This window comes from Lipotes vexillifer, unplaced genomic scaffold (genome assembly GCF_000442215.2).
Source record: "Lipotes vexillifer unplaced genomic scaffold, Lipotes_vexillifer_v1.1 scaffold97, whole genome shotgun sequence".
Classification (NCBI taxonomy): Eukaryota; Metazoa; Chordata; class Mammalia; order Artiodactyla; family Lipotidae; genus Lipotes; species Lipotes vexillifer.
Window position 1 is genome coordinate 1245169 of NW_006775688.1, and position 11291 is coordinate 1256459.

At 41.0% G+C, this 11291-nt stretch overlaps 1 protein-coding gene across 4 annotated transcripts in view; it reads left to right on the forward strand.

Moving 5' to 3' along the window:
* The window catches only part of RGL1 (ral guanine nucleotide dissociation stimulator like 1), a 292140-nt gene that overhangs the window by 218505 nt on the left and 62344 nt on the right, over positions 1-11291 (forward strand). For all 4 annotated transcript variants that reach the window (XM_007450147.1, XM_007450149.1, XM_007450148.1 and 1 more), the window contains one exon: positions 333-410. In XM_007450147.1, the coding sequence (XP_007450209.1) occupies positions 333-410 (78 nt within the window). The remainder of the gene's footprint in view (positions 1-332; positions 411-11291) is intronic.

The window sequence follows — 11291 nt, forward strand, 5'->3', positions numbered from 1 at the left end:
GGCCTCTCACTGTTGTGGCCTCTCCCGTTGCAGAGCACAGGCTCCGGACGCGCAGGCTCAGCGGCCATGGCTCACGGGCCCAGCCGCTCCGCGGCATGTGGGATCTTCCCGGACCGGGGCACGAACCCGTATCCCCTGCATTGGCAGGCGGACTCTTAACCACTGCGCCACCAGGGAAGCCCTATAGTATCATTTTTGATGTTATTTCACAGATATTACTTTCCTTAAATACTCCTGAAAAGTATAACTGTTGTCTTGTGCTTGAAGTGGAAAAGAGCTGCTCTCCAACACTACTGACTGCGTTTTCTGTTTGTCTGTTTTTATCTATAAAGGTATGGAAACCTGACAAGCCCAAACTGTGAAGAGGTTGGAGGCCAAAGTTCATCAGAGTCTAAGACGGTGATCAGGAAGTGAGTCTGCCTCTTCTCTGCATTACAAGCTCTCAGTCAAGACTTATTATCTTAAAAGAATGTAATTTAGTAGAGTTTTTAATTTCCTTTGGAATGTTGCCATGGTTTTTTTCCGTAATACATATAAAGTCATAGAAGTAATTTTTGACCATCTAATGCTATTCATTTATTCATTCAGTAAACATGTATGGATCACCCACTCTTGGCCAGACCCTGTGCTAAGGGATACAGCTATGAACAAAATAAGTAAGTCCAAGCTCTCATGGGAGACTTTGATTCACACAGGGTGTCAGAAATGGGCTTTCTGATCTGATCTGGAGACACTGGAGCAGAAACCTGAATGTGGTGCAGGTGAGGCCTTCTGAATGTCCAGGCAGGGAGAATATGGAAGAAGTTCTGCGGCAGGAGCAGTGTTTGAGAAACAGTAGAGGGGTGAATGAGGCTGCAGCCAAGTGAATGAAGTGGCAAGTACTGGGGCATGAGGTCTGTAAGGGCCCCTCATCACATGAAGGCTTTGGGAAGGATGCTGAATTTTATTCTGAGAAAGATAAGAAACACTTAACAGGCCTTTAGGAGAATAGTGCTATGGCCTGGTTTATATTTAAAAGGCCTACTCTGGCTCTGTGTGGAAAACAGACCATGACATTGGGGACAGGGGCAACAGTGGCAGCAAGGAGCCCGGTTAGGGCGCTTACGTGGGTCCAGGCAAGGGGTGATGACTGCATGCACGTGAGTAGTAATAGTAGTTGTCAACATCGTCGTTATAGGAGTGGTAGCAAGGATTAGTAGCTTGTAGTAGTGGCAGCTTCTGCAGAAGTCCTGAAGGTGTTGCTGACACGATGTACTGATGCAGTGGGTGCGGCACATGAGACAAAGAAGAGGCAAGGATGCCTCCAAGGGTTGTGTGTGAGCGAGTGATAGAATGGAACCCCGGCTTTATGCAATAAGAAAGTTTGGTGGGGAGCATGTGTCAATAATTTCATCTTAGATGTGTTAATTTTGAGGTAATTGGGTGAGTGTGGATTCCAGGGAGAAGTCTAGACTGGAAGTATACATTTGGGCATCCTTAGTGTATACATGGTGTTTAAAGCTATGGGAATGGATGTGACCTCCTGGGGATGAGGGGTAGATCTAGAAGGGAAAGGTCCAAAGACTGAGCCTTGGTTCCCTCCAGTACTGAGAGTTAGGAAAGCGGACGGCCCTGCAGAGGAGAGCAGGCAGGGGGAAGGAGAAGAAAGAAGCTGTGTTCCAGAAGACAAGCGGAGAAGGGGTTTTGGAGGGGGCGTGACCAACTGTGTCTGATGCTGTCCAGACATCAAGCGAGAGGGCTCTGGGGAGTGACTCCTAATTCTGCCACACTTCCGTCTTTGGCACCCGTGGCAAGCGCAGTTTTGGTGGTTGGAGATGTGGGTTAAGAGAGGTTAGAAGGGGAGGAAGTGGGGACGACAAGTTTAACGACCCTTTGGAAGAGTTATGTGGTAAAGGGGAACAGAGAAAAGGGGGCGGAGGGTGAGGGCAAGGGATGGTCTTTTCATTGTGCTCTTTTTTTTTTTTTAAAATGGGAGATAGTTTATGCTGATGAATTTGATCCAGCAGTCAGTGAAGAAGAAATCCACGATGTAGGGGTACAGGCTGCTGAAGGAGTGAGGTTCTTGAGTAGATAGGTTATATACTAGGGTGCTTGAAACCACTCGTGGTTTCATTTTGGGATCAAAAGTTCAGGGAGGTAATCCTATGGAATTTTTAACTGTTCAGGCAATTGGCTGATGGACTCCTTTCTCCAGGAGCCAGGGATATAAAGATGAGAAAACTGGGTATCTTTTTAACTCCTGAGTTAGTTGTCAGGTAGTTTCATAATTTTATTGGATGGGCCATAACCTTCCAGAAAACTAAACACACCAGTGTAGATATTTGAATGCCAAGTGCAAGGTGTGGTGAGTGGAAGAGATACCTTATTCCTAGAGGGCTTTAGGGAGGCTTCTTGGAGGAGGTGACATCTGAAGCAGGCTTTGAAGGAGCGTGAAGATTTGGATGGTAGAGCCGTTTAGGAAGAGGGGACAGTGGGATCAAATCAGGGAAGTGCAGATTATATGATATTTGGGGGAACAACACAGAATTGGGGCAGCTGCTTCACTGTGTACATGTTGGGTGAGGGCAGTTAGTGGAGCTGAAGTTATCATGAAAGGTTTGAATTTCTCACGAATTCAAGAGGGTTTGGACTTCCCCTGGTAAGCAGTGGGCAGTCAGCCCTAAAAAGTTTTTGTAGGAGGGAAGCAGTATAATCAGATAGGTAATTTGAGGGGAATGGATTAGACTTACAACCTTTTTTTTTTTTTTCTTGTGGTTCTTTATTATCTCATTGTTGTGCCCAATCCAGATGCCGCTGCCTAGCCCATAAATGCCACATCAGCATCGCCTGGGAACTTGTTAGGAATGCAGAGTCTCAGGCCTTGCCCCAGACCTAGATTAGAATCTGCATTTTAACAAGATCCTCAAGTGATTCCTATGCATTTTAAAGTTTGAGAATCGCAGGATTAGAGGGGTTTGTTGTTGTTAGTTTTGTTTATCCATGAAAACTTACGGAAATAATAATATTTTTTAAAAAAGAACCTTTTTAGAATGAATTTTAAAACATACGTTAAAGAAGAGATACTCTACGAATTGAGTGGCCAGCTTGTCAAATGTAACCTCGATCTGTGAGCAGATTCAGAAATAAGAGTGTTGTTATCTACATATTTTGGAATTGCATCACATCTAGAGCTACCATTCAGCTAGCCACCTGAACACTCTGAGGAGAGTAACAATATGAAAAATATCCAGAGCTTTGCTGTTTCCCAGGGGGTGTTTTGAGATTAAATAGTTTTCTGGGAAGTAGCAGTTAAAGCAAATTGATTTGTACTCTGAACGTGAAGAGTCATGCTCATTCTTTTAAAGGCCTGTTATAAAACGTCATTCAAATGAATCGTACACCAGGAACAGTAACGTGGGTGAGACTCCAGGATAAGCTGTTTTAAAGGGCTTTACAGTTTTAAGCATATGAGGCCTTAACAAAGAGCCTCACATAGAACTCCCCTGAGGGGCCCATCATCTGAGGACAATGGTCCTTTCCTAAAGCCTGACAGTGAATTGGTAGAAAGTTCTTGACCCTTTTCCTCAGACTGAGTTGCCTTTTTAAAAAATTATGCCTGATGAAAATATGCCACTTTATCGTATAATGGGTCACTCTGTCCTGCAGATACTGGAATGCTAAAATCCCTTCTCTCTGCTGACCTCTTTCTTCTTTCTATTTCCTTTTCTTCTGTCTTGTTGGGGTTTTTTCCCCCCACTTCTCCTTTTATTATTTTTCATCTCACTTGAGCATTCTCTTTCTGTTCTCTTTTTCACAAGTTACCCTTCTGATCATTTCTGTGACTTGATAGGGTCATTGCTTTGTCTGTTTTTGGAGGAAATCAGGGAAGCACCTTGTCCATTCCACATGTAACACATGGAAAGTTCCTCGATCATCTCAGAGCTGCAGCAGCTGACTTGTAGCAGTGACTGAAGGCTTCCTGATGGCTGATAGATGTATAGGAGATATGGCTATATGCCAGTTCTCGGTGGGGGAGTTTTGCCCCCAGAGGACATTTGGCAAGATCTGGAGAATTTTTGGTTGTTTCAACTTGGTGGGGAGGTGCTCTGGCATCTAGTGGGCAGAGGCCAGGATTGCTGCAAAATATTCTGCCATGTGCAAGACCGGCCCCTCTCCCCCCTGCAACAAAGAATTACCTGACCCTAAATATCAATAGTGCCTGGGTAAGAAACCCTGCTGGATGGCGATGAGGCTGCTGCAGTGCTCAAGTGAAAACTGTCTTTATTTATGAACATCTAAATATATGTAAAAATAATACCATACTTATTTGGAAATTTATTTATTTATGCCCCTTCTTATAATTAGGCGAATCCAATGCTGAGGTGGCCGTGGAGCCAGCCTCGTGGAAGGTGACAGGCCCTGGGAAACGAGGCTGGAGAGCTCGGACTCAAGCTCCTTCTCCATCACTGTCACTTCACCTCTCTCGGTTTCAGTCTCTTTTCCTGAAAAATGAGTGCTCTGAGATCCTTTCAAGTTTAAGGATGCCTAGGATAAAATTTATTTAGCTTTCTTTTCATCTTCTTTTTTTTTTTTTTTTTTGTCATTTCAGTTGTGAGGCCTTATTACAAAGTGAAAATTTTCATTCAAGAGTGACTTTATCCAAGACATTATCTAGTGGAACAGCTGGTACCCTTGTTCAGATTGACCCTGAACCATAGAAAAGTTCACAGTTCTTGCAGGCGTTTGACTTGCCTTTGTTATAAACAGAGCAGGGTCTGAATTAATTATGTTAACTGTTTAGCTCATCATCTATTGTTATGTTTGATGAAATAACTCACATGAACTGAAGATAGAATATTTCCGTATACCAACTGAGTTTTAAATTACAATTGATTTAATTTCACACATTTTTGAGTATCAGAAATGCTCTCAAATTGTGTCCTCAAATTCATAATTTTTATATATCCATATATGTATAGATATAGGTATCTGTTTTTAGGTAATTCTACTGTTGAGCCCAAAGCATACGCAGGTTTGAATTTTTAATGTAATTAGTTCCAGAAGACAAACCTAGCACTGTGTAAAGAGGACTGAACCAAGTTTCATGGTGGCTTGTGAACAGACTCTGAACAGAATCATATACTGTTTACAGTTGTCTTTTACATGCAGGTGCATTGTGGGAAAGTAACCCACCTCTGAAGTCACAGGAATCCTTCACTTCAAGTCTTTTAGTCACATCGTAAGAAATTAACAATGCTGCATTTGTTTCTGTTTAATATTTCTCATATTTCTTATTCTCATTCTGTAGGAATGCATTCTAATCCAAGGACACATTCTCATACATTCATTAAATCCTTGTGCTCCAAAATGATTCACATGAAAACTCAAAATCTGATGGTTTCATGTGTTCCAACTTAGCTTTTGCTAAAACAGGGTCATCCTTGAACTTGTCATCTGCTGAGGTATTGAATTCCCTATTTCATTCAATTACATGATCGTAAGAATGTGGCCATTTGCCATTTCTGTCTCAACTTTGAACACATGTTTTTGCATCTAACTGTTCGGCTTAGGAACCCCTCAATTATAAATGACCTAATGGAAAAAAAGAGTAAATCATTTAAGGAACTACCTAAGTAATACCAAAAAATGTTGTTTCTGTTTAAAAAAAAAAAAAAAAGTATCTGATTGTGCTGTGACTCTCACTTGTAATTCCAGTCCCGAGTATGCCGGGTTCAGGCTTTGTTTGGTATCAGGACCTTTAAAGTTATCTAGCTAAAGTAAGAATTCCTTCAGCTGCAGGGAATTCAACTTCCAAGGATTTTAGATGTTGGAATCTTTTTGCCACACAGTGATTTCTGATGTTAGCACTAGACTGATGTAAATAATAAGTCATACCATGTTTGTTTCTACAATCCCTAAACTTGTCACTGTTGGGAAATCAGGGAACTCACTTCCTATGACAGAAGAAAACATCTCTGCCAACATTCATTCTACCTGTGCCCCTTTCCTCCTTCCTGCCGACACTTTTACATGAGAAAATGCTATCTATTTAGAATAATAAAATCTGAACCAGATGGGAAGAGGAAACTTTCCTTAGTGCAGATTTATTACAATCATTGAATTCAGAAGTGAAGAGAACATGAAGAAGGGATATTAACCGTACAGAGCCTTGACACCATGAATCTTCACTTTCTGAAATGTATTTGAGATTAGAATATCATACACACACACACACACACACACACACACACACACACAGAACTTTATTTAAAGATGTTTAAAACTGTTCAGGAATTACACTTTTTTATTCCTTTTAAAAAATTACTATTGTAATGTTGAAATAATTTCTGTTTTCTTTTCTTTAATTGACTCATCACTTCCCTTCTGGAATGCCATGTTTTGTTTTCTCAAACTCTTTACCATAGCAGTGGTTTAAACCACTGAAATCATTCTGCTTTCATCTCCAAACATTCAGATGATATAAAAGTCATTCTTGTAATCTTTTCCCAGAAGTTGTAAATAGTGACACCAGGTATTAGTCAGTGGTAAAGAGTCCTATAAATATTAGTATCCAAGATATTGGAAACATTTTAAAGAAAAGGGAGATGAGTTAAAGGAAGTTGGCTGTAATTCTTTAATATCTGGGAAACTTTACAGTGGAAGGTATTAACAAATCTTCCCAGTGAGTTTGCAATCAGTATTCATTCCATCAAATTCAAATAACCTAAGAAGGCAATTGAAATCAATCTGAGTGATTGTAACAAAAATGGGGCAAAGAAAGAAGAGTGAAGAAAAAAGCAAAAATAAGATTTAAAACTCCAAATTTAGAAGAATTAAAGGCTATAATGTGAGAGGAATGTTTTTAAAAAGTAAAACAAAAGTAGAAATGGAGATGCAATAAACCACATAAAAGAGCCTGGTATTGTCTTTAAAACATCCATACTGGACAAAGAAAAACAGAAAGTATAGTTTTAAAAAAGTCATTGAAATCTTGAATCAGAATTATTCATTTAAGGGAAGAGTGCAGGCTCCCAAGCAGAAATTACTTTTCTAATAATAGAGGAATGAAACAACATCGATAATCATTGATTCAGAGAGAAGAATAAATGGCCGCCTGAGAATCTCCTAAGGTCCTCTACATGTTAGAGAAAGGTGAAGAGACATCACAACCAGACTCTGTCACTTGATCACCCTGCAGTGTCAGAGATGATAGAAATGATGATACCACTGTCACCTCTCCGACCACCACCCCTGGCTACAGTTTGGGGTGTACTTACCTTAGTGCAAGGCTTTCTGCTAGGCATTTTGTACCTTCTTTTACCATCACAGACATGCTGTGAGATATTGTCCTGATTTTATAGGTGTGTAAACTGAGGCTCCGGAAAAGTTACGTGCTTTGACTAAGATCAAGCAGCTGGTTAATGACAGGTCTGATATTTGATCTCAGGTCCAATTGACTCCGGGACTTGGATTTCTCACCGTTTTGCTCTCAGGCCTGTTATTTCAAAAATAGCGTTGGGATCTGTGGTGCTCATAAATTCCCCCTGCCCCCTCGCCCCTGCCGCCATATTTGTCTATATTACAGTAAAAGGGCTGCAGAGAGAAGTACATGAGGAACTAGGGTATAGTATCACCGTTGTGACTAGTGCTTTAGCTTGTTATCATTCTGAGATTGTACAGTTTGGGATTATTTCCTTTAGCCTGTGTTGTTTTGCCTGGCTTTTTTATGAAATGAACACCCCGAACAAGGTCCCCAAACAGCTGTTAGAAATGTGGAAGTTAGGCTTGTTTCCTGGGGAAGGAGATGGGTTGGAGGATGTGAGGAAAGAAGGAAGAAGACCAGATTGGTCAGGCCCATCAATCTGAGCGCCTGCTTCCTGTTCTTGGTGCCTTGTAGCATCTGTCATCCCCAACGGAAACTCCATTCTAATGGTGAAAACTGTAGAACGCCTCAGCAATTTTTTCATTAGAGGCCTATTTATAGCATAAAAACTCCCGTCTCGGACTGTGAGGAATTGGAGAATAATGAGTTACTGAGGTCCCTGAAAAATAACTTTGGTGAACGGGCGGTGACTCTTTCTAATAATAATGGCTGGAGTTCATTGGCTGCTTCATAGGAATAGTCCCTGTGTTAAGTACTGAGTATCCTTTTAATACCCTTATAATAACTCTATGTTATTATTCCTGTTTTACAGATGAGGAGTCTGAGACATAGAGAGGTTAAGGAACATGTCCAAGGTCATACAGTGAATAAATGAGAGAGTGGGATTTAACCCAGGCTTAACCTCAACACTGTGTGGTCTCTACTTCTTTCGCTGTGATAAAAATGAGACTATTTCTCTTAAGTACTTAGGTTGGACCCTCTTGTTCATCTTTTTTCCCCCCTTGGGACGTTTTAAGCAACAGTTTTACATTTATATAAAAATTGAGCCAATAATACAGAGTTCCCTTATACCTTCCTCACAGTTTCCCCTATTATTAACTTCTAACACGAATATACACATTTGTTATAATTAATGAATCAATGCATTGTTAACTAAAGTTCATAGTTTAGTCAGAGTTCCTTATTTTTATTTTTACGTAATGGCCCTGTTCTGTTCCAGGATCCCATCCAGGATACTGCATTACATTTAGTTGGGATATCTCTCTGGGTTCCTATTGGCTGTGACAGTTTTTGACTTTTCTTGTTTTTGATGACCTTGACGGTGTTGAGGAGTACTGATCCAGATATATTTTAGGGCACCCCTTTATTAGAATTTTTCTTGTAATTAGACTGATATTTTTCCTCATAATTAGACTGAATTTATGAGGTTTGAGAGAAATATCACAGAGATAAAATACCATTCTCATCACATACTTTCAACGTGATTTACGACTGTTGATGTTGGCCTTGATCACCTGGATGAAGTTGTTATTTTTCAGGTTTCTTCACGGCATATGTCTTTTTCCCCCCCTTCCTTTCCATACTATATTGTTTGGAAGGATGTCACTATGCACAACCCCTTTGGTTTGCTTCCCTTCTTTTAGGGTAAAGTATCTACCTAATTTATTTGGAAAACTTCTGCATGGGAGATTTGTCTCGCCCATTTATTAATTTATTCAGTCTTTTATTTATATCAGTATGGACTCATGGAAATTTATTTATACTGTGGGATATAATGCAGTGCTACTTTATGTATTTTATTGCTCGGATTATTCCAGCTTTGGCCATTGGGAACTCTTCTGGTTGACTCCTGTGTCACTTTCACACATCCCTATTATTGTATTTGAGCCCTTCCTTACTTTATGGCCCTACAAGACGTTCTAGACTCGTCTTGTATATTTCCCATCCCAGTCTTAGAATCAGCCATTTCTTCAAGGAGACCTGGTTCTTTTTTTTTGTTCTCTTTAGATTTTCAGGTGACCTTAAAGTTTTTTTTTTTTAATTTTTTTATATTTATTTTTGGCTGTGTTGGGTCTTCGTTTCTGTGCGAGGGCTTTCTCTAGTTGCGGCAAGTGGGGGTCACTCTTCATCGCGGTGCGCGGGCCTCTGACTATCGTGGCCTCTCTTGTTGCGGAGCACAGGCTCCAGACGCGCAGGCTAAGTAGTTTTGGCTCACGGGCCCAGCCGCTCCGTGGCATGTGGGATCCTCCCAGACCAGGGCTCGAACCCGTGTCCCCTGCATTGGCAGGCAGATTCTCAACCACTGCGCCACCAGGGAAGCCTGACCTGGCTCTTTTTATTGGAGAATGACATTAGAAACCAAGATCTGGGTGCTAGGTGTGCGCATCGCTACCGGGGTGTCATTTCTTCTGGCCCTCTCAGCTGACATGGCTAGGAAATATATGTGTAAATGCATATACCTATAAATATTTCTGTGTATAACCATCTATATATTATATTAAATATGAATTCTTACTGATGCCTTCAACTCTAATCCTTACCACATGGACCATTCTAGCTTCCTCCCCTTGCTTATTTGTGAGTATCCTCTCCAACAGTGAGAAAACCGGCTTCTACCCTCTGCCTTCCATTTACTTAATTGTTCAGTTTCAGTATATATGTATAGCAGTATCAGAATCATTAACTCGTACCCCCGAGGGAAACAACTTTCTCAACCAGAGTCCAGTGTTTATGTGTAGTTCCTTTTGCCTTTAGTCCTTAATCTTATAGATTGTAATTCTTCTTTTTTAAAATAATGAAAATAGCTAATGTTTTTGAGCACTCACTATGTCTTAGGGACTATTCTAAATACTTCAGATATATTATCTCTTCTAGGCCTCACAAGGACTCTGTGAGGAGGGATCTATTACTATATGCATTTTACAGATGAGGAAGCAGAGGCATAAAGAGGTTGGGTTTGCCTGACTAACCAGAGAGTCAGTCTGACTCCGGAGAATGTGTGTAACCACATTGGCTATACTGCTCATGAAAAATAGGCATTTAGGAGACCTCTTAGTTTTGTTCCTTTTCTAATGGAGTGCAGTCACTGACATACTGAGTAAGGTTTGGTAATATAGGATTGAGTCTCTGCACAACAGTTCTCTTCAACTTCTGTAAATTTACATTCAGTTGCCAGGGTCTGCACATGTAGTTTGGAAATGAAAGACAGGTGTGTAAACACTTGATTTTGAGTTATTGGTTTTGAGCTCATCTCCTCCTTCTCTGGACCCTTTCCCACCCATATTTACTCTTTCTACTGTGTGTCCTTCCTATCCCAGTCTTTTTCTTCCTCCTTCTTGCCTTGGAGGTTTTCCTCCTCTTTAACTGCCCATGGCCCTTCACTGGCTTTTCTGCCCCGTATTGCCTTCTGGTGCTTAGTCCCTACTCTGGCTTTGTTTACATTTATTTCCCTGGGTCTCTTTTAATTCCTTTTTTACTTTCCCTCCCAGCGTTCTAACCTCTACTCACCACCAGTACCAAAATGTACAATGGAAAATGTACAAGAAAGCATTGCAAGATTACCTTGACGAGTCTAGATAATGTTTCCATCCTTTACATGCTTTTACAGGCAAAAAAAAGGAGAAAAAAAAATCTCTGCATCTCCCTTTGTTCTTTCTCATCAGGAAAACCATCTAGCCAGGGGTCTTAGAGGCAGACTGTAACTGGCAGCCTTCCCAGAAACAGCAGAAAATCATTCTGTGACTAGGAGAACGAGGTGGAGGGTCTAGCTCAGAGTCAGTGTCAAGGTTACTTTGCTTTCTTTCCCTGAAGGGCAAAGTGCATTGGCTCCCACCCAGAGGGCCTCGCAGTGTCCTGTGCTATACTGCTTCAAAGGCCACCCTCTACATAGATCTTTTTACCTTTTCTATATTATCTATATTAGGGAAAG